We start from the raw sequence: 24,872 nt of genomic DNA on the forward strand, positions 1-24,872 counted from the left end.
ATAGCCACAAAAGTATATATGTCTGCTCTTTAATAATGTAACCAAAGTTAGTTTAAACAGGAAACAGTGATGAATTGAAAGCTATGTAGGAAATGTAGCAAATTCCTCAGTAATCCCTTAATAATTTCTTACTTCTCCAGATCCTTTTTGAGCAGACTATTACTGAAAATTCTGGTTAAGGAGGTGATGCAGTGGATTGTACTGCTTTGTTACCAAAAGAGGAAGTGTCACTCTGGACCTAAATGCCATATTGTACTTTCCAATATCCTCCTTTTACATTGGGCTTATATATCAAAGACAAACCAAACCTAACAATGACAGAGTGTGACTCATGCGGCAAGTGAGACATGCTTTAGAATACTGAGCATACATCAAAAATTATTTTCTTCTGTGAAGTGTCTGTTCATTCCCTTAGCCCATTTGTCGATTGGATTATTTGTATTCTTGGTGTAGAGTTTTTTGAGTTCTTTATAGATTCTGGAGATTAGTGCTCTATCTGAAATATGATTGGCAAAGATTTTCTCCTACTCTGTAGGCTCTTTCTTCACATTGGTGGTAGTTTCCTTTGCTGAGAGAAAGCTTTTTAGGTTGAATCTATCCCAGTTATTGATTCATGCTTTTATTTCTTGTGCTATGGGAGTCCTGTTGAGGAAGTCTGGTCCTAAGCCGACATGTTGAAGATCTGGAACTACTTTTTCTTCTATAATCTGCAGGGTCTCTGGTCTGATTCCGAGGTCCTTAATCCATTTTGAGTTGAGTTTCATGCATGGTGAGAGATATGGGTTTAGTTTCATTCTGTTGCATATGGATTTCCAATTCTCCCAGCACCATTTGTTGAAGAGGCTATCTTTTCTCCATTGCATATTTTTGGCACCTTTGTCTAGTATGAGAAAATTGTATTTGTTTGGGTTTGTGTCCAAGCAATCAACAAACATATGAAAAAATGTTCCACATCTCTAGTAATAAGAGAAATGCAAATCAAAACTACACTAAGATTCCATCTCACCTCAATTAGAATGGCCATTATCAAGAATACAAGCAACAACAGGTGTTGGTGAGGATGTGGGGAAAAAAGTACACTCATACATTGCTGGTGGGGCTGCAAATTAGTGCAGCCACTCTGGAAAGCAGTGTGGAGATTCCTTAGAAAACTTGGAATGGAACCACCATTTGACCCAGCTATCCCACTCCTTGGCCTATATCCAGAGGACTTAAAATCAGCATACTACAGAAATGCAGCCACATCAATGTACATAGCTGCTCAATTCATAATAGCCAGATTGTGGAACCAACCTAGATGTCCTTCAATTGATGAATGGATAAAGAAACTGTGGCATATATATATACAATGGAATATTACTCAGCCATAAAGAATGATAAAATTATGGCATTTTCAGGCAAATGGATGAAATTGAGAATATCATGCTAAGTGAGATAAGCTAATCTCAAAAAACCAAAGGATGAATGATCTCTCTGATAAGCGGATGATGACACATAATGGGGGGTGGGAGGCATTAGTGTTAGGGTTAGGGTTAGGGTTAGGGAGGGGGGCAAGAATAGAGGAAGGAAGGACTGTATAGAGGGAAAAGAGGGGTGGGAGGGGTCGGGGGAAGGGAAAAATTACAGAATGAATCTAACAACATTACCCTATGTAAATTTATGATTACACAAATGGTATGCCTTGAGTCCATGTACAAATAGAGAAACAACATGTATCCCATTTGTTTACAATAAAAAAGTAATAAAAAATTATTTTCTCTATACTTTTTTCTTAACTGATAAATGTAAGACAAAATTAATAGACCTCTTAGCACCTGAGGAAAGAAATCAGAATGTGAAAATTTAAGATTGAATCATCCATTTTTTGTCTTCATTTTCCACTAGACTTTCCTTCCACATTACTATCGGAGTGACCTGTTTCCATAAAATACATTTATGAACCTGTGTCTCACTTCCTTAAAACTCCCCATTGCCTTTGCGATACAGTTTTCCCCCAGTATGGGACTTGAATCCAGGGGCACTCTTACCACTGAGCTACATCCCCAGTCCTTTCTATTTTTATTTGGAGAAAAAGCCTCACTGCCCAGCCTGGGCTTGCGCTTGTAATCCTCCTGCCTCAGCCTCCCAAATCACTGGCATGCCCCAACACACTCAGCTATTGGGATACATTCTAAGTTCCATGTGAACTGCCCCTTCTGCCACCAACCTCATTTAACCACTTTTTACCTCACACTTTGTTCTTCATCAACACTTTGCACAGCACCATTGCCTCATGATTTGATGTATTTACTATTGCTTATCCCTCTCCAGAATTTTCTCCAGCTGAGACCTGGCTGAAGAGTTCCTCAGAATTGGACTCAAATGTCACCTCCTTCAGAAAGCTTTCCTTGTCATCACTCCACCCCCCTGGTTAGGGTGGGCACCCCTCCACTTCATTCTCACTGCACCATACACCCACCCATCTCACACTTAATGCCAGTTATGAGGGTTTACATAGCTGCCTTTTTAACTAGATGGCAAATGCCTTGATCAGGGGCCAGGTCTTACTCATCTCTGTTTCTCTAGCACCCAGCCCTCTGCCCAACACATAACAGCTGCTAAGTAAATATTTGTGTAATTGAATCATTGATCCTAGAAACCAACTCCCATTGGGAGAACATCAGCTGTGCCTTATATATTTGAGAAAAACCCTACTTATGATACTGTATTCATTGAATTTGCTGTTATATATTAAATTGAGTATTTTACTGCCTGCTTTAAAGATAAAGATTAAATTGAGAATATTCATAGCTCTGTTAAGATTACATAATGCCTGTTAGTGCAAAAATATAGGTGGTGACTGTTCTTTACAGTTGTTTGGAGTTTGTGATGCCCAGCTGCAGTCTAGGGTATCTTTGTGGGTTTTGGAGGTATTTTGACTAGATGAGCTAATAGTGTAAAAAGTCAGTGTTGGTCTGTGGAAGAAGTTAGGTGCACTTAGACTTTGCCTTCTCTGCTTTAAAGTCTTGGTTTGTAAAAATCTCAAAAAAAGGTAGGTTCTCTTAAGAAATTTATGGCCTGTGTTTTCTAAGTCAGACCAACCTAGTTTTCAGTCTTTAGCTCAACTTCTGTGGAGACTAACCCTAACCCATATAAACTATGTGGTGGTTCCAATTGCTTTTACTCAAGAAGGGCCCCAATATTTTCATCGAAAAGCCCAGAAAGAAGAAATGTCAAGGACTCTGGTGAGAAGTACTAAGTTACAAGATGCTAATTGGAATAACATCTTAAAAACAGAGATAGGAAACTTGCCAGATTTTCAGGTGCTTTCTTAACACTAAACCAGGACTTAGAATTCTTTTAGTCCTTGTCAAATTTTCTTCTCTATAACTGTTTTCACTGTATGATAGAGATCTGCTGCTATAAGCTGCCTCTCCTCTTCCTCCTGCTTTTGTCCTTCTTCCTCCTCATCTTTCTTATTCTAAGTCTCGGAACTCAAAAGACTCTGGATACTGTTTTTAGGGCAGAGAGATAAATCCCAGGTTGTTTTTAGAGCAGCAGCTTCCTCTGGATTTTTTCACTGTCTCCTTAATGTAAGTCTTAGTCACACTTATGTTAACAGCAGAAACACTCTGCAGTATTTCCTTTCATACAGTGGAGTTATAAGCATATATAAGTTATAAGTTATAAGTTATAACTCCTCAACCCCCACACCAGTACAGAAAAGCAGCAGTCATTGTAATGCACATCCATTGGAGAAATTGAATGAACTATGTATAATGTAATTGATTTTCTCTCCACAAGATCATGAAGCAGTGGAAGGTCAGGCTAGATCCCAGGATTGCTGATTCCCAAGACTATTCCTTGTGCTCCAGATGCAGTGACACCTTTCAGTTCTTACTGTATTGAAAGGTCTATGTTGCATGCTGTGATAAATATTTAAAATAACTAAGCTTAACAATAGAGATTAGGAATTAGTTTCCCTATGTTATAGATGAAGTTACAAAAACTTCTGGCAAGTGATTGAAATAACTAGCCTTCAGATCCCTGTCTGTGATTCTTAAGCATGCGGTCTCTTCACTGTGCCACAAAGACTGCACACAGTAACAGTTCTCAAATTTTACATCTCTTGACATCCCAAAAGCCCTCCACAAATCTCATCATATTTAATCCTGAGGAACTTTGGAGATGCGAGTGATTATCATACACTCTGAAATAAATAAACAGGTTTCCCCATCTCACTGGAGTTAAGACCCAAGTCTGTGTGACCTGTGAAGAACTTGGTCTCCTGGTTCCCTCTCTGGCTTAATCTCCTCTTACTCTTCCCCATATTCTCTCTACTCCAGTCACACTGGCCTCCCTTATTGTTCATCACATGCGAAGAACGCATAGCTGCCTCAGGGCCTTCATAATGGCAGTACCCCTTTCCTGTAGTGCTAATTCCCCACATACTTGCATTGCTAGCTCATTTCTATCAGATCTTGGCCAAAAAATCACCTTTTACCACCACCACCAAAAAATAATCTTACTGGTCAAATGTTTCCAGATTACTCTTTCTAAAATTCGAGTCTGTCCCCTAACTTTTTATATCTAACTTCTGAACTTTTATTTCATCTTTAGACTTCATCATTTTCAAACATACTATATATTTACTTACTTCTCTTGTTTTCCTGCCTGCCCCCTCTTTCCCACTAGAATGCAAATGCTTTTAGAGTGTGGCTTGCCTATTTTGTTTCCTTCTCAACCTCAACACCTATAACAGACTTAGCACATAGTTGTGATCCAGTAAATAGCTGGTGAATGAAAATAGACTAGAAAATGAAATACCAAAGAGGTTAAGTGTTTTTCCTCAGAATAATGTAGCCCAGAAGTTTTGGAGCTAAAATTGACCCTGCTCTTCTGGTTCAATTTTTGTGCTTCTTCAGTTGGAGCCTCACTATTCCAAAATCCAGACAAAGTTTTAAGTAATGTTATAAATAAAGCCCAGTTCATTATAAATACTTGTTATATATGCATTGTAAGCACAATTATTTCATCAATTACTATATCAGAGGGGATATAGATTAACCCCTCCTTTGGACTGTCTCTAAGAAGCAGAAATAATGAGAATAAATTGTATAACCCAAAATAAACCTAGGTATATCTGAACCTCAGATTTTTAACATCTAAAATGAAGGACTAGAGCCAGGCCTGGTGGCACACACCTATAACCTGAGAGACTGAGGCCAGCCTGGGTAACTTAGCAAAACCCTGACTCAAAATAAAATAAAAAGGTCTAGGAATATAGCTCAGTGGTAAAATGCCCCTGGGTTCCATCCTCAGTATTGAAAAAAAAGAGAGACAGAGAAAGAATTAAAATGAGGGACTATCATTTCAAAGCCCCACAAGCTCTAACTTACCTTGAATACATCACAAAATAATGTATGAAATCCCCAGTTTTCTTTGTAATTTGTTCAATTATGTACACACAAGGTATTTAGTTTGTTTTGGAGATGAATCATGAATGGGTTTTTCCCTAAGTTCTCTTTTGTCAAAGATTACCATATGCTTGATTCTTTCCCCTACATTTGTGGAAAATGTAGGCTTTTTGTCTCCCTGTGTTACACTGCAGGATCAGCAAGCAGTCGGATGATCTCATCATCCTCTGAGCTCATGCAGGAAAACTCCAACCGCCGCTTCCTCTGAGTTCTCCAAGGGGCAGGCAAATCAGAAGGCAGGGCTACTCAAAGCCAAGGAACTAAGTAATGGTGACCTCTGGGTCAGTAAAGGAAGTATGCAGACAACCTGGACCTGCACTCTTTGCCAGTCTGAATTAAGGTCACATACCAATAGATCAGGCCATTAGTTGTCCAACTTTGTGTAAGTTTTGGCATTGTGTCTCAGTCTGGTACATTTCTTTGGCAAAAATCCCCTCTATAGAGTAAAATGCACTTAGGTGGTGTGTGTTACCCTTCAAACAGGAGGTAGCTTCCCACGTATCTTTAGGATCATTTTTGTTAAATGAACAACTTGAGTTAAATTTATAATTCTCACTTGTATTATATTGTTGCACAGTGGCTTATGACAAAGTGAACCTGCAAACCATGGCAACATAGAACAAGTTTGAAAAAGTAAGAATAGCAAGTTAATTACTAAAGTTGGGATTTGATCAGTAATTTAAGCCTAAACTTTTATTGGAAAATAAATTAAAACAAAACACCAGCATCCTCAGCTACTCTTCTCTGACTCTGTTTTCATTGCTCTCAAAGGAATTAATCTTTCTGCTTATCCCTGAGCACTTTAACATGGGTTAAAGGCAACTCTGTGGATTTCTTTGTTTAGACAGAAGTTTCCTTAATTTATTATAACCATTACTCTTGTCACTGTACCAGATACTGTGTTTGGACTTCGCAGATTAAGTCTTAAAATTTCCAAACGCCATCCCATCCTTACTGTGTTTATTTCTTAAATTGCTTTTCACTGGGAGGTATCATAATTTTCCTTTATGACAGAGCTACAAATTGGATTCTAATGACAAGTTTACTATTTGTTAATTTTTTTAGATATAGGCACCCTGTTATATTTCTCTGCAGTTTTTCACATCCCATCTTGAACTATTATTAGCTTTTTTTTCCCAGTGTGTATTTTGCATAACAACTTGATTGTAAAATGCATAAAGATAGAAACTGTGTTGTGTAAGCATTTGGAGCAGAATATCTTCTAGTTCTATGAATGATCACAAATAATTGGAAATTTGGTGCGACATCTCAGCCAAAAACAGTCTCTGTCCTGATTTTACTCTGAAGCATTAAGCCCTCAACCACCTGTTTTTATGAGCACATTCCCTATGTCTCCCACTTACATGTTTGCATAAGATGCTACAAAGTGCCTGACTTTACCCCTGCAGGCATTGCCAAATAGGGCAAGTGTTAGGAAGAACCTGAGGCAGATCCTCATTCATTTTAGCCCTATTACTAACACTCCTGTGAGACAACTGTGGAGTCTCTAGAAAGATTATGTTTTTGCTCCATTTGTGACACCTATTAGGAATTGTTCCATGAGAGAGCATGAGAAACTCTTTGGAGTTTAAAAAAATCAAATGACATCCTTGATAAAAAAAATCTCTTTATGGTTTGAATCCCATAGTTGCAATCAGGAATCTCTGGGAATTTGGTCTCCAAGCTATTCTCAGACCATGTGTTGCATACATTCCACAAGGGCCTTGGGGGATGGAGCAGGCCTTTTTTTTTTGGTTTTCAGCCGTGTTTCTCCTCTTCACAGCTGAATGGAACTGGAATGTGACATTTACCCAATTATGTCCATTTTTCATACAATATTTATAATTTTTCTTCATTGTGGCAGGTCTTAATACTAAAAACAAACAACCTCTTTGATTTTGTTAATTGAGTTTGTAAATCAAATAAAAGCAGAAATTTCTCTCCACTGGACTTTATCCCAGGGTGTTATCCTTCCCTAAGCTCCTTGCTTACTCTTTCCTCATCAACTCATATATGACATTTATTGATCAGAGCATTTTATGGTTAATTCATTTTTTAATCTCCTAAGATACCTTTTTGCTTCTTGTTTACAGAGCTATGGTACCAGGATGTAACTTTATAACATGACTACACCCATTTTCTGAAAGAAATAGAAATAGGACTAAGAGAAATGACTCCTGTTGTTAAAAATAAACATTTTGACACTTGTTGATAAGATGGATTTTATGCAAGGGAGCCATGACAATAGGTATAGGGTGGACCAAGGCTGTGGGGTCTTGTATTAGGGGAGAGAGGTAGGACTCGACTAGGATTCCAGCAAGGGAAGGAAAATTTAGTGCCAAGGAACAAGGTGAGAGTCAGTAGATGGAAAATGACTAAGAGAAAACACCAGAGTTAAGGGGCATCTTTTTTAGACTCACTCAACAGAAATCATACTTAGGACAGGCCAGAGTGATCAGATTTGAAAGGTGGTCATATCCAGTTGAGTAGAGGGTTTTTGCTAAACTCACTTAGTGAGATTCTTGCTCAAACCTGATACTACAAAGACAGAGGGAAGCCCAAGTTTAGGTCCCTTTGAACAAAGGACTCAGAGGACCCTAATTAAAGTTAAAGAAGAGCGTCTTTGTCACCTGCTGAAAAGAAAAAATTACTTTCTATGGCTTAAAAAATAATTGTATCACCATAGCAAAACAAATGGCTTGTCATTTTACAATAATAATTTGAAAATCATGATGATAGTTTGGTGTGGTAGCCCATATCTGTAATCCCAGCTACTTGGGAGGCTGAGCAGGAGGATCACAAGTTTGAGAACAGCCTAGGCAACTTAGCAAGACCTATCTCAAAAAGAAAATATAAAAAGGACTGGGTATGTACCTTAGTTGTAGAGCACCCCTGAGCTCAATCCCCAAGACCAGGAAAAAATGATACTTTCTTGGGAAACTACCATTTATTCTAAAGGTCATAAATGGTGCTATTTGTAAATTTACATAGTTCTATATCAGAATTCATAGAATAGAAAAATTATTCAATGTGTAGAATACTGTATATAAATTATTTTGTATTATGGGTATAAAAATATTCTGTAGTCCTTAAACCTTTTTTTTTTTTTTTTTTTTTTTTTTTTTGAGAATCTGAGAGAAGGCAAATAGCTGGTACATTTCTAATTTGTTTGGTTTGGGGATATAAGAACAGAGGAGAGAAGTGCGTTTCCATTTGGTAGTGACCCCTACGAGTTATTCAAGTATATATCCTTCAGTACTTCTTATCTGGATAATGTGGAAATACTTTCCTTAGTTCTTTGTTAGAAAGCTTTTCTAGATTAATTTCCAATAATAGCAAAAGAGAAAATTATTTCTTCAGTCTTTTCCAGTTATAAACATTTTCTGATTATTTCATCCACAGTATGAGCTTTAGTAATTTATAGCAATATCTAAATAAGATAGTCATAAGCTGGGTGTGGTAGCATACACACCTGTAATCCCAGCTCCTTGGGAGGTTGAGGCAGAAGGATGGCAAGTTCAATGCCAACCTTAGCAACTTAGTAAAACTCTGTCTCCAAATTAAAAATGGAAAGGTCTGGGAATGGAGCTTAGGGGTGCTCTACTCCCTGGGGAGTAGAAAGGGAGAATCATTAGTTCGTGTGTGTGTTTGTGTGTGTGTGTGTGTGTGTGTGTGTGTGTGTGTGTGTTTTAATTGACTGAAAGTAGTACCTGCATTAGTCTCTTAACCTTTAAGATTTTTTTTTAAACCCTACTTATTGTCAAAGGCCTCTGTGTCCAAAAGTTAAATTTAATCTTAAAAATTTTTTTAATTTTTTTAAAAGTAAAATCTTAAGTGACTCAACACTTGGTTAGATTTCAGCTAAGGATAAGACTGAATTAGCCATCTCAGATTCTCAACATATATTTGGCCTTACCTATTGTTAAAAGAAACTTGCCTTCAAGCAGGGCTGTATGTTGCGAAGCTTAAACACAGCAATAAAACTATTTATAAATGCAGACACCTTTATGAAAACCTGTTTCCTTGGTTTCACTTAAGTAAGCCTTTCAAAACTTTCAGTTGTAAGGAACAGAGAAAAGTAATGAATGTACTTAAAGGCCTAAGTTTTCTGAACATTGTGTGATTGAAAAGCATCCAACTTTTATGCAGACTGTGAACTGCTGACATGTCAGCGGAGAAAATGAGATCCAGAATGGCAAATAGTGTTCCTGTGAGCCTGGTCTCCACCTTGCTCCTAATCCCACTCCTGCCTTTTTAAGAGGAAGGAATTCTCTAGTTAAATACTAAATGTGTAGAACAATACGTCCATCCTGATACAGCTGCCTTTCCCTAATTCTTACTTATTTCAGATCCCTGAGTGTAGTGAAGAACACTTCAAATTATACCCTGAGTTATTCTCTGGGGCCATACCACCAAGGCTTCATTTGTTTATTTATTCAAAAAAACTCAATTTATTGAATACCTTTTATGTGATAAGCAATAGGGAGTCAGCAGTGAACAAATAAAAATGCCTACCCTCAGGGAGCTGACATTCTAATATGATTCCTCCTAGGGTTCCTAGGGTTGTGTCTTCTGTTGAATTGAGCTTCAAGAGTGAATGTGTCTGAGAAGCCTCAGGAATTTACAGGTCCTGCTAACCTATTTTTATGTCCTCCAACAGACCTTCTATTAAAAAAAAAAGTATGATGAGTTGCTGTCAGTGTTATACAAACTTCCTTCTCATTCTAATGTATCAGAAAATTCAGTGTATTGTTTTTTTTTTTAAACTAAAATTGCAATGCCATGAACAATCTCATTCATTTAAACCTGTTGGCAGTTGTTTCTAACTTTTGAATGAATTTTTCTGAATATACTTGTTATCATGTGACTACTATCCAAAATATTTTAAGATTCCATTGTATGAAGAGAAAATCATGCCAAGCCAGGTGTGGTAGTACATGCCTATAATCCCAGCAACTCAGAAGGCTGAGGCAGGAGTGGATGGCAGGTTAGAGACCAGCCTCAGCAATTTAGCAAGACCCTGTCTCAAAATAAAAATTAAAAAGTGCTGGAGATGCTCAGTGGTAGAATGACTCTGAGTTCAATCTTGAGTATAGGGAGGTGGGGGGAAGTGTCCCAGGATTTTTAATGGGCTCAATAATTCGGTGCTGTCAGACTTCATTATCCTTCAGAGTTAGAATTTTGATTCAGTAATCTTGTAGATGCTGAGCCTGCCCAACACAGTGGGTAGAAATATTGCAGAGAAAGTCATTTTGGTGCTCAGAGAATACATAATTCCCATGTATTGATTTTTAAATGCAATTAAAGAGCCATAATTTTTCTCTAACCTATTCTCATAACTACAGAGATTTGGTTTTTAATCTGCCTTTGGGGTAATTACTCTGTGGGCCCTAGATGTTAAAGTGAAGTGCTTCAAAACATTGGTTCAGCCTTCTTCTGTCTCAAATTTCAGATCCTGACCTAAAATAGTTTCTTTGGTGCCAGTGATTTGTTTATTAGACGCAGAAGAGCTCCTAGCTCTAGCCTGTGACTCCAGGCTAAAATTCCAGACTGTGTTCTAAGACAATGAGTCTGATTCCAGGTCCAGTTCACTCAGCTTTCAGAGTGCCTACAGTTCTATACCCACCTCTGTTCAGAAAGAAGTTTTATATGTTAGTCTGTAAAACAGTGACATTATCAGCATCCCAAGAACAACTGTCCTGGTGTACATAAAAGAAAGTTGCTTCCTACAGATGGCACTAATTGGCCCTAATTCCCAGTGAGCCTAAAAGAAAGTCAGTGTCCTTCAAGGTAATATGTATTTGGACTCACTGTCCCAAGCTTGCTTCCCCCCCCCCCTTAACTTGGCTAGGTTTTGGGGAACAAGAGGAAACATTCAGGGACAGGTGTTTTACTGTTCCCCTTTTCCTGTATGTTTCCCATATAGGAATGCTGTTGAGGTTTGGTAGTAAAAGGCCTCTCAGAGGAAATACATTCTTTTGATGTTGTAGCAATATTTATTTAAATGTGATTCTGTTGCTGCTTTCACAGCACTTGGGTAAACTATGGAAATGAGGAGACCTCATTTTCTTTTATACTTCCTCATAGTTTCTTAAGTCACTAAGTAAATGTTGCCTGACAGTTTTTTAAGATATATCATTTGGTGTTTATTTTCCTTTAGACAACCTCTGTCTAATTTAAGTACAGAAGATGGGATCTAAATGCTTATGAGTCTTATGTAACAGTGCCTGGTACAGCATCAGTGCTCACATAATTGTTGAATGAATGAATGTTACAAATTGAGTTCAACTTTTCAATTAAATGTGCTTTCACAAGAGGACAGTGACACAGCTTAGTGGTAGAGCACATGCCTAGCATGCATGAGACCTGGGTTCAATCCCCAGCACCGGGGAGGGGAGGGGACTTTCTGTGATCACATGGTACCACAAATCTCTTTTCCCTTCATACCCATCTTTCCAAATGCAAGTGTTCCCAACCTTTCCTCCCCAAGAGTAAAACCATGTAGTCCCAGGGCTCCATATATCTCCTCTTTGTAAATAACTCCCAAATCTACAGGTTCTAGCCCTGTTTTTTGTGTTATCAGTTCTCATCCCTATTTCTTCTTCCTTAGTAGCTGTCTCCACTGAACAGCCCCTGTGGAGTCTCAGACAATGTGTGCTCTTTTTCTGTTAGCTGTAAAGTACATCCCTAGCCTCCTTAGGTCTTTATTCATAGGTCACCTTCTCAGAGAGGCCTCCCCTGGGCCTGCGTGTAAAACTGCAAGCCACTCCACTGCCCACCCCACACTCACTCCCTAACCACCTTCTATACCTTTTCTCCATAATGCTCATTCAGCATTCTGTATGTTGTATAGAATTTATTTTCTGTCTGCACCCCCTCACTCTCTTCATTTGTAAGACTTATGTAAGCTCAATGAGGATAGGGATTTTTTTCTCTTTTGTTTACTACTACTGTATCCCCAGTACCTGGCACCAGGTAGTAATTCAAGAAATGTTTAATCAATTTATAATGTTCAAGCATTATATATATTACATATCAATGTTTCTATTGCATTAGAAACATGAACAAGTTCAGTGTTTGCACTGATATGCTTTGTCACCACAAGGGCAACAGCTATAAATACAGACTGATCCAAGGATGGCCTGATGGTGGGTGACTCAGATACCCAGTGTCTTTACCATAGGTGATGTGATTTTCTGGAATGATGAACAATTCATGACAGAGTTCAGAAAAAACAATATTCCCAGCATAGCAGAGTGGTTATAAGAATGGTTTCCAAAGCCACACTGCCTAGTTTAGGATTTCCTACTTTGCCATTTGTAGCTGAGCGATCAGTCATGTCATCTCTGTGCTTCTGTTTCCTCATCTGTAAAATAGGAATAATAATAGTAATAATAGTTGGGTACAGTGGAACACACCTATTCCAACTGTGCAGGAGGCTGAGGCATGAAAACAAGTTTAAGGCCAGTCCTCTGCAACGTAGTAAGAACCTGTCTCAAAAATAAAAAGTTCAAAATAACAAGAAGGAACTTTAGATTACATAGAGGGAAATGAGAGGGAAGTGGGGGGATGAAAAATGGTGAAATGGGACAGACATCATTACCCTATGTACATGTATGATTACACGAATGGTATGAATCTACATCGTGCACAACCATAGAAGCGAAAAGATGTACCCCATTTGTGTACAATGAATCAAAATGCAGTCTGTAAAAATTAAAAAAATAATTTAAAAAATAAAAAATAACAACAGCAACTAATACCTGACATAGGCAGTTGTTGTGAGAGTTAGATAAACAGTGTTTAGCACATAGCACTTACTGTTTATAAAGTAAATTATTATTCAGTATTTCATTTCTGGAAATTTTGTGCCTATTAAACCCACATAAAATTATATTTAAATGTTAAACAGTGAGGTTCTAGACTAATACAGTAATAATTTACTTTTTTCTCCACCTTTTTTAAATTGGTGCATTATAGTTATACATAATGGTAGGATTTGTTGTTATATATTAGTACATGCATACAATATAACGATATAATTTAGTTAGTATCCCTTCTCAATTCTTCCTCCCTCCTTCCCCTCCTCCTATAAATGGAATTTTTAACTACATGATTATTGTATGAGATACTGGACAGTTGATGTGTGGGACTGTCCCTGTGCATTGAAGAATGTTCAACATTCCTGGCTTCTACCCAGTTAATTACAGTAATACCCATCAATCATCATGTCCACTAAAGGTATACATCGAGAGTCAGTGGTTTTTATATACACTGTTCTAGTCCCACACACTTGTTTTATGATATCATTATAGATCTAACAGGGTCTGCTCTGAATTCTCATTGTTCTGTGGTCATAGCACCCTTATGATATTCAACAAATTCTGGTTTATGTTATAATTGAATGTGTGATGTCCTGCCTCCTTCTTTCCCTGCCTTTTTTTTTTTTTTTTTTTTTTTGGTACTAAAGAGTGAACCCAGGGTCACTTTACCACTGAGCTATATCCCTAGTCCTTTTTATTTTAAGCCAGTCTTGCTAAGTTGCCCAGGCTGACCTCCAACTTAGGGTCCTCCTGCCTCAGACTTCTGAGTTCATAAGATTACAGGTATGTACCATCATGCCCAACTTTCCCCTGCCTTCTGCCTTTGAACACTCTCCATCCTAAATCACTGTCCAAGAAACTGTTTTTAATTTCTTTCAGCCAAAGGCATATATGGCATTTGCTTAGCATCACTTTGCCCCTGCCTATGTTCTTATGTCTCCAGATTCTTGAGGTTAGAAGCAACTTTCTGTTTCCATCTGCAGTATGACAGTTACCTAATTCATTCTACGTTCCTCTCAGCTGACAAGTGACAGGATCTAGTTTTATTACCCTTACCCGCTTCAATTTCACCCTGCCTCAGCTTTGCCAGGCATTTCTTAAGGGAGCCACACCTTTTTTCTCTAACTAGTTCAGGGAACTAGAACATTTACATATTGGTTATAAAGGGAAATATCAATATTGGAATTCTCATGGAAGATTTCTTAGAAATGGGACTCATAAATTGGCCTTGAAGGATTAACAGAATGAGACTAGGTAGAGAATTTGCGTAGAAAAGAGGGTTTTTTTCCTCCCCAGTCAGAGGAAAAAATAATAGTGATGCATGGCATGTTGGAATAGTCAAAACCAAGACTTGTATTGAAAATTGGCATAGTAGAGTTAGCTTAGGGAAATTTTGAAACTGACATTTTACCACTTCCATGTTCATTTGTATTCCCACTCCACCCCCATTTTCCGTTTGTTTCTTTTAGTGGGTGCAAGGTATCTCTTGTGGTCCATAAATGGGTGGAAATTTATCAACCTTCATGTTCACCTCTCTCCATCATGTATATCCCATGGATCATATTTCAGTAGATTTAGGTACAGAAATCCAGAGCAAGGCTTGTCACCAGCATGGCTTGCACAGAGCAAACTACCTTGTTAGGATTGGTGTTTGATTCTAATTAGAAATCTGTTTTTTATTACATATGGTTCTTTGTAAAGTACTGGTGAAGCCTTGTCACTTTTTAAAAATTAAACTTTGTGTAAATTTTTGAATATTTAGTTCTGCATATGGTCAAGTTTCTGGCTTTTGTGTTAGTCATCTCCCAGCTAACAGCCTCTTGGCAGGCTGTGCTTAATTCAGTTATTGTGTGTTTACAGCAGTTCAAAATTCCACCTCGCCTAGAGTTTTTCCACCTCCAATGTCCAGACACTTTTTCTGGCTTCCCCTATCCTTCTGAAAATTCAGAATTACATTCAAGTGCTCATGTTTAAAACCCTTCATCTCCTTTTCTTTTTATTTGCCTGATTAATTTTGAATACGAAGTATTTATACTTATCACATTTTAAACGTTTACACGTTTCTCTTTACTGGACCTCCGCGTGTTGACAGTGAAGACCTGGTATTAAAATGTGTGATCCATTCTCAGCCACTCACATCTCTACCTGTGATTCCCTTCAAGAGCTCTTCTTCTTCCCATCTAAGCCACCAGTCTTCTGGTTCTGTCTCCCTAATTAGAAACTGATCTGATATTTTTTTATTCACACAGAGCCAAATTGTAGGCTATAATTGAGAGTGTTGTCCTTTCCAGGGGTTGAACAAAAATCACAACCTTAAATTAAGGGCCTTAAATTAAATCACAAACTTAAATTGAGTTTTGGAACCTCTCTACTGCTCCTGGATGTGTAGTGTGTACACCATACAAATGTCCTACATTCCAGGGAGGGGCTTACAAAGATCATGAGTTATCATGAGCCATTTCCCATTCAGTTTTCCTTTAATTAAAATAATTCAAACCTCATCATTAATGATGAGACTGCTTTATTAATTGTCCATGGGGTTTCCACAGGGGTTCGAACGAAATCCCCAAAGGTCTCACAGAGTGGACCAAACAGTGTTACTATTATCTTCAACGGGTCTTTAGAGGTATTGGTATTTGAGGACTTTAATGGCATATCACTCCAAACTTGAAAGTATCCAGTCCAGCTTGTCTTTCAGAGGGGCTTCCTGAATTCAGCTTCAGACATTTACATACTACCTGGAAGAGTCCTCTTCTAGCAATGCTGATAAGTTTCCTTGACCCAGAAGAAGGGAGTGAAAAACAGAAACTGTTTTAAAACCACCCTGACCTAACCAACCTTGAGTTTCCACCTGGTTGGGCTTAAGATGACAATGCCATTTCAACAGACTAGGAACTCCAAGGTTTTGGAATGATATTGGAACTTAGATTTCCCTTAAACATTCAAGCTTTTTTTTTTCCTAGAGTTTCCACCGCTTCTTGATATTTAAAGTATTAAAGAACTCCAGTTATCAGTTTAAATCATAGCAGGCTCATAGACTCTATAATGACTTCTGCAGGTGGTTTGGGCTTTATTAGAGATCTTAGTCTTGATCTTAAACTGTCATCTGGATTCTGAGTCAATTCAGGAAAGCAGTAAAAATTAGTAATGTGTATTGCATGTCTGATGCATGTGTTTTCCATTATTTGGTCTTCTATGCCACAGAGCCTGTGTACTAGATGAATGTGTACATGCACACACACACACACACACACACACACACACACACACACACACAGAGGATTATGGTTCCAAAAGGAAATGACTAGTGTTGTGCCTTGAAATCCGAACTTGGTCACATATTCTGAATGAAATGACTCCAAATACATTTGCAGGATATCTTTCTTCCATCTCCTATTTTTTGGAAAATACTTCAATGGGAAACATTGACTAACTTATAGTTATTCAAATTTAATTCTCTAAAGATAAGCAAATTATTTGATAACCATTGCAAACAGGCAGGACTTCTAAAGTTGGACTTAAACTTCCTAACAATAGTCTTTAAAAATAGGTAGTATTTGTTCATATACAGCAGCAACCAGCTGTTCTTTATCTCTGGTAAGACTGAGAAAGAAGGAAATTAACCTCAGTTGTAATAGAGGAGATTTATAAGACTTGTAATGGGAAATTTATCATTGTTGGAGACTACTTTAAACATTGGAACAGATAACCAACAAATAGAAGTGGAGGAATGATATTTTCTGTTGGATTTAAAGTAGAATATATCATCTATTCAAAACACTTAAAATTAATTGATAACTAGATTTGTCTAGTAATTTTTAACTTGTAGGGAGGGGGATCACAGACTTCATTGAGAATCTGATGGGTCCTATCTACACACACACACACACACACACATTTCATACAATTTCAGGGAATTTATAAACCCTAAAGTCTGTAAATTAGACCCCAATTTATGGCACCCCAGAATAGATGGTCTCCAGAAGAGACCCTAGGTTCCCTAACTTCTTAAGTAACAATCTGTATGACTCAGTTTTCCCAAATATAACAAGGAATCTGAAGAGCAAATGTCAAACTTTGGAGTTTCTTCCTCCAGATTTATAATGCTTGATATGCATGGTATCAAAGTAAAAATAAGACATAATAGAATAGAAAAAAAATCTACTTTCATATTCAATTATCATAGAGAAGCCAAATGTTTAATTTTTAAAAATCAGTGGTTGATTTTGTATCATCGTCATAGAAAGGAAGTACAGGACGAGGCCACCTCCACACAAAATTCACAGAAGAAAATGCAAAATCAGACACCATATTGACTACCCAACATTCTTCCAAGTTCACACAGCTTCTAACTGTATTGCTGTGATTATTCATCTGGGCTTGAAAAATGTCATGTCTATAATTCTCTCATCAGTTCTATGCACAATTTTAATTGACTACAAATTGGAAAATGACCACTCAGGATTACAAATCAGGGAGTTATATGGCCCTTTCCCTAAAATGAAGAGCTTTCATCCTCTTAGGAAATAAGAAGGGAGTGTAGTTTGTATCTGTGTTTTGTTTTGTTTGTTTTGTTTTGGTACCAGGGATTGAACTCAGGAGCACTCAACCAGTGAGCCACATCCCCATCCCTTTTTTGTATTTTATTTAGAGACAGGGTCTCACTGAGTTGCTTAGGGCCTTGCTAAGTTGCTAAAGTTGGCTTTGAGCTCACTATCCTCATGCCTCAGCCTCCCAAGCCGCTGGGATTACTGGTGTGCACCACTATGTATGCTAAGCATGACTCTACCTGGTTTTTCTGTTCCCTTTTACAAATACCCTCTAGTGTACCTGCAAGTCCTAGAACACTTACTTTAATCTCATATTGTAACTATATTGATTCTTTGTACCTGAAATCAGAAACTGGAAATAAAGATTACCTTGATATGGAAAGGATATGATAAAGATCTCAAGGAAAGAGAATAATTGTGAAATATCTGAGTTCTTGTGAGTTTTCACAGTACTTTATTCTTCTAATGCAATCCCTTAGATTCACAGTTGGGAATATCTTAATGAAATTAGAAATTTTATTGATGAATAGGAGCTAAGCAAAAGATCAAAGGTCTCCTTACATTCATATCATTGGTTGTTGGATAGTTGTTCCTTCCCATTGTTGAAAGGAAGAAGAAGGGCTTAAATATTCTTTCTGCTCCCTACTAAAATCCCCTTCTGTTCTACTTGTTCCAGTTATAATAATTCATTGCATGGAAAGTATACAAGACACACAATGTCTGTGGACAGATACTCTGTGGTATTATCTCTGGCAGTGGGTCCAGCCCTCATGAGCCAATAAATGTTGTTTGGAAACTAAAATCAAGGAGAGGAAAGGCCCTCTTGGCAATGAGCCCTGCTATAGCTCTGCTTAGTAACTGGTGAAGTTCGTTTGCATCCTTGAAAGTGTATTGACAGTTCACACCCTTAAACATTCATGTCCTTCTGGGAGTAAAATTTATAGCAGAGATGCACATTCTGTTGAACATTTATGCCTGTGTATATTCCTTTCCACAGAAAACGTGATCAATGGGCAGGATTATGAAGTGATGATGCAAATTGATTGTCAGGTGATGGACACCAGGATCCTCCACATCAAAAGCTCCTCCGTCCCTCCTTACCTCCGAGATCAGCAGAGGAATCAAACCAACACCTTCTTTGGTTCTCCTCCAGCAGCCACCAAGGCGACCCATGTTGTCAGCACCATCCCTGAATCATTACAGTAGTACACAGCAGCTACATTGGAATATTAAGAATGAGACCCTGCCAAACTGAAGAGTGGTGAGAGAAATGGTACTCTCTGCCCCTGTGGTGGCAAGCAGACAACTGTCTCATGCTGTGGCTCAAGGATAGGGAGAGAGAGAAAAAGAAACTGCTGTTTTTCACCATCCACCCATCTATTTGGAAAGCACTGGAAATTATATGCAAGGGAACATTTCTCTAGTGGCAAATGTAGCCTGCATCCTCCAGTGTTACCTGGTGTAGATTTTTTTCCCATACCTTTTTTAAATGCTTTCCCTGATGTATTTGTTTTATATTTAGTCATCTTCTTTCAAGTAAGATCCAGTTCCTCTTTCTGCCATTTCACTTATTAATACAGTAAAGTGATTTTTCTTTAAAGCTGTGGCACACAGATGTTCAGATGGTTCCCACTTACTGAGTTTCTCATTCCTTTAATGCAAACCCATTCTGGATGCTGTGCAAATTTCAAAACCAGAACAGCCAAAAATACACCTCACAAAGACTCAAAACAATTTGAGCTTTGGGTAAAAAGGGGATACCCCCAATTAGTAAAGTTTATTTTTACTTAGCATTTGTGGTTTACACCTGAATGGGTGACTGTGTTAGGGTTCAGAGGTGAACCACATATTTGAGAGAATGGAAGGGAAGGGTCAGTGGTTTAATTAATACATGTGTTAAAACATGGAAAGTTTGATGTGATTGCAGTTTAAGATGAAAGCTGTAGCTACTGTTTATTTTCAGGACTCAAGGTCCCCAAGTGATAGCATACAGATTTAACTAACCATGCAGATCCTCAGGGACCACAGGGCAATTCATTCTTTTTTATTGTGAATTCCCACCCACTACACACACACGCTTCTCTATATATAATATCAAACTTAGTTAAGGAACATGGAGGTGACTTAAGCAAGGCAAGAGCTTTCTCTCTTTAGAATTGACAAGTATTACTTTATACAATGCAGACAGGCAAACTTGCATTCCTCCTGGGTGCATCCCATAATATGGCAATAATCTTCAGTGAACAGTGAAGAAATTAACTCCTTTGTTGTCCCATGGCTTTAAAAAAATGTGTTCTCACATTATACTGTACTTTACCTACTTTTATTTCTTTTGGTGAATTCCCAAAAATGGATCTTAGGTAGTGATATCCACTCTGATATTCTGCCTTCAGTTTCTGAAGGGATTCTTCTTCCCTCTCCTTCCTGAAACTTTTCAACTTCTTGATAAAACTCATTCTGCAAACACTGCTTCTCACCTCTATGAATTTGCCTTTGTGAGATTCCTTCCTTTCCTTTGCATACTGTATCTCCCTGAGAGAGAAGAAAAAATTTATCAACCCCTCAAGGATTACATGTATTCAGTTTGTTTTCTGCCTTCAAACCTATTAGGCTTGCACTAATAAATAATTTTAAAGAATCACCAGTACTTCTAACTCTCTAGACAGTGATCTCTCAGGCTAGTTAGATGCTTTCTAAGGAAATCACTTTCATTTTGGAGGGATGGAGGCCTCTATTGCTCTTTTACCTGGGAATCTGGAGGTGTGGAGGAAGTATTAGTTAGCTTTCTTCTTTTTCCACAATTAAAACTACTTTAAGTTAATGGAGCCCTCCTCTGATTTGGCTTCCTGTGATTTTCCAGACAAGAACCTTTTTCCCTGGAGATGTTTCTTCTAATGGGTACCAAGGAATGTAAACTGAATGTCTAGATGACCTCTGGGTTACTAGCAAGTAAGCAATGGGTTGTCCTCCAGCCCTACTCCTTCCCATTCCCCAACAAGGGGCTGTGACCATGGCAAGTAGGCATGGTCATTCCCGAGCTGCTAATCGGTTGGAACTGTCATGTTTTATTGTAGTAGATACAAACACAGTGCACCTGAAATGATTACAGATGGAATTTCTCTCCTCTTCCTGGCACCAAACCACACAAAAAGAAACCATCACATGATTTCTTATGTTTAGCACTTCATTTTTACTTCATCCATTTCTTCCCAGCATTTTTGTGCTCATTCTACCAACTCCTCAGACCAAAGACTTCAATATGTCATGTACATCAAGATTAATTCCTCTCTTCTGGGTGACAATGTGAATGATGGTTAGGAGACAGTCTCAGTTGAAGAGCAGACTGATGTTAGGAGGGTCAGAAGCTTCAGTCACAGAGCTGGGCACTTGAGAAGTTATTAAAAGCTGTCTGGGAGCCTTGCTTTCTCTTTTCACTCTCTGACCCTACAGCTTCTTATCATCAACTGTTCTTGAACTGATCTTTTGAGAATGAGGGAACAAGATCCTCCTCGTGGTAGAGTTTCAGAAAACAAGTGAAAGGGGACTGACAAGCACAAAGAAATATTATACTTTTTAAAGCTATTATTAATCCTAGGTGCAGTAGCAATTTTTACTTTTAATGTTTGCATTAATGCTAGCACTAGGCCCTTTTTAGGAAATAGAAGGTTGCCATGCCAAGTTAATACTATAATAGAGCAGGTATTTGGGTTAAGTATATTGGTGGGCTTGCCTATTGGGTGCGGTAGCCAGGAAGTGTGAGAGATATATGTATATATATGTTTTTTTTTCTTTTTTTAATTTATTAAGTTCTGAAGTAAGGCTTTGCAAACTTGCAAGAAAATTAGACAAATTCATGGAGGAAGAAAGTCCACCCATTATTAGGTGATTTTGTGCTCTTGGGCCAATAATACTATAGTGTTGGAAAGTGACAGTGGAGACTGACTGGGGCAGTCTTTCCATCTGTGCCTAAATTTTTAGGCTTAATGGAAGTAAGTGGGTGTTACCTCATGCTAACTACTGAGTTAGATGTTAGGAGCTGCTTCCCTGTACTCCAGTAGCACAGGAACAGCTTCACTAGAATGTTAGGGTTAACTAACTCTCAATTTGTAAGGGTAAATGTGAAAGGATCGTTCTCAAGGCAAATCTGTCATTTGCCATGCTTGTGGTATAGCAACTTTACATCAGATTATTGGGTGGAATTTATGGTTTCAGAAGTAAAAAGTCCCCCAGATTATAAATGCTCAGAGCATCTTCTTATTTTTTTTTAATGATTTCACATTCTAGCACAAAGTTGGCACCTCTTTGCCTTTTCTTGTTAGCCAGAAGTAGAAGGTATTTGAAAGCAACAATATTATATGAGTCATTTGTAAGTGTTCCCAATAAACATTCCTTAGAAAGAGAGAAGAAACTTGAAATTCAAACTGATTTTTCTATCATGTTTAAAGAGACACTACCCTGTTGAAGTCTTATTGGCCTGAATCTTCTTCCTGAGTATATACTCCCCCATAGACATAGCAGTGGGTGCTAGTTAGACACCATTGCTGTGACATTTAGTGTTTAAAACTGGATAACTCTCAAGCTCTCCCATTGTTCAGACTATTATGTGGTTCTTGTTATTTAACTCAGCTCAGGTTGTGAAACTTGACAGAAATGTACCACAGGAAAAAACTTGTCATTATATTCAACTGTCTAATACAGTGAGAAGTTTCACAGCAACTTCCACTTTCAATAATATATTAGAAGTAGCCACTTTTACTTTCATAACCTGAACAGCCACTCTGATCTGATAGCCCCTTTCAGTCTGACCTCCTGAAAATTTTCCACCCATGAAAACCTTCTTTCCACTACATACCAATGGGCTGACTTAGCTTCCCTCAACAAACCCATAGGAGCTGAACTCCAAATGAGCCATTGTCATGCTATTGGTTGTGTCATAGGAATTAACCTCTCAAATAAGATTGTTTATTGCCAGAATTCATAGAAGCTTATCACCACCTACAGACTCCATATTCCTTACCAGAATGATATTTTCATTAGTCTTAAGCATTTTAATGTACATAATTTAGGATCTTTGCTGCTAATATGAATACCCAATTATAAGTTATACCATAAAAACAAGAAAGCCTAAAAGGAAGAGAATGAAATATCAGAATTCATTCCTATCCTAATAACATTTGGGAGGGGAAATTCCTGTCTTCCTTATCCCCACCCCACTGTAGGGATTGTGGTTGATTTTTAAGGAAACAGAATGTTGGACTACCCAGAAAAGATGTTGCCAGAGTCCAAAAGGAACTATGCCCATAAAAGAAATGCAATTTTCTCCTGAGGGGGGGGAAATCAGAGAGTATTCTGTTATGTTTTTAATGACTAAGCTTATAGTAGAGTTTATTTTGGATAAGACTAGAACTTGCAGCAGTTCTAATATCTGTGTTCTAGGTGCAAAAGAATTTATGAAAAAAAATGATAAAAGTATGTGATTAGGAAGTTAATTCTACATATGGAATCATGTCATGGCTAGCCAGTGTTACATAGTGAACACCATTCTTGGCTAACTAACATTAAGCACTAGGGATTTAGCACATTAAAAGACTTAATTATATTAAGCTTGAGAACAAAATAAATAAATCATAGTTTATCATTTGTCAAGGTCAACAAACACCACACTGTTATGCTGTTTGCCTTCAATGAAGTTGGTCACCATTATTTAAATAAATCAGGAGGCTTAGCATTAATCCCTGTCTGAGATTAGCAGGTTGACTTTCACAGCAAATGTTTATTGATTGAACTGTTTTAGTTCATATCAACCCTAATTTATGATCCAGTCATCAGGATAGAGGAGATGATGGGAAAACCATGCTTTAGATGAAAACAACTAGCCTGAGAGATACCAGTTTCTTTTCCTCATCATGTTGACAAGTATGTTTGGCTAAGACCAGAAATGCTACATCCATGGATGCTTTAGAACCAGCTGAGGACTTTAGAAATCCTATTTCACAAGGGTTTTCTTTCCAAGGCTGTATCTGTGCTAATTTAAGGGTGTGTTGAAAATTAGGTAGAAAGATATGCCAGTATCTCCCTTAATAATTATGTTGTTTCAAAATACATAAAGAAATGACAGCAGACTTTTTCATACTTTCAAGCAAGTCTTTATAATGTGATACCTGTTCTTTCTCTAAAATTCAAATAAAGAATTTTTAAACTCGCTTTGTTTTGTTCTATATGTAGAAAAAAATGAATCTTTGAAGTTAAATGGTTAGGAAGCCTAAAAAGGTTTTGTGGCTTGTGTTACTCATTAGGTGAAACTGTTGAATTCTTTTCCTCTCTTCATCCAAGCCTGGCTAAGTAAAAATTTCCGTTTTTGTGTCCAGATATTTGAACTTCAGTCTCATCAAGAAAAAAAAAAAAAAATATATATATATATATATATATATATATATATATATCTAAAACCCATACTTGATCCTTGCATGTCATCAGGAAACTGTTATTCAGTTACTTTCAGTCTTTACCAAAAGCCTCTTCCCAACTTGGAATGGCAGATGGCACCATACACAAAGCTAGGCAACAACTAGCTTCAACAGCTAGACAACAGCAGCTGATCCATCCAGGAGTAATGAATGAGGGCATTTATTGAGTACCCAGTTCATGCTGCAGATATGGCTTATGTTCATTAACTATTTTCTTATTTCAATCCTCTGTACAACCTATTTCCTCAGATAGTTACAGAATTAATAAGTTGTATTTATTTGGGTTTGTGTCCGTGTCCTCTATTCTGTACCATTGATCTACCTGTCTATTTTGTAATGGAGCTAATATTTGGACCATGGCAATTTAGCTCCAGCATGTAGATTATTAATGACTATATTGTTCCACCTCCTGAGGCTTATATTTAGCATCAGTTCTAGCCCTAAACAAGTTCACAGATAGCTTGTGGAGTCCAATACAAAAAAACTTAAAATATGATGACATTAGGGGTCTCATAGAGGCTGTTAGTCTGTTTTCTGTTGCTGTGACAAAATACCTGAGATAAACAACTTATAGAG

The 24,872-nt window shown here is 37.7% G+C and overlaps 1 protein-coding gene across 3 annotated transcripts in view; it reads left to right on the forward strand.

Moving 5' to 3' along the window:
* ATF6 (activating transcription factor 6) overlaps window positions 1-24,033 on the forward strand; it is a 285,089-nt gene extending 261,056 nt beyond the window's left edge. For all 3 annotated transcript variants that reach the window (XM_079136634.1, XM_079136633.1, XM_079136635.1), the window contains exon 16: window positions 18,827-24,033. In XM_079136634.1, the coding sequence (XP_078992760.1) occupies window positions 18,827-19,035 (209 nt within the window). In that variant the 3' untranslated portion in view covers window positions 19,036-24,033. The remainder of the gene's footprint in view (window positions 1-18,826) is intronic.
* The last annotated feature ends 839 nt before the right edge of the window (window positions 24,034-24,872 follow it).

Source organism: Sciurus vulgaris (assembly GCF_902686455.1).
Source record: "Sciurus vulgaris genome assembly, chromosome: 1".
Classification (NCBI taxonomy): domain Eukaryota; kingdom Metazoa; phylum Chordata; class Mammalia; order Rodentia; family Sciuridae; genus Sciurus; species Sciurus vulgaris.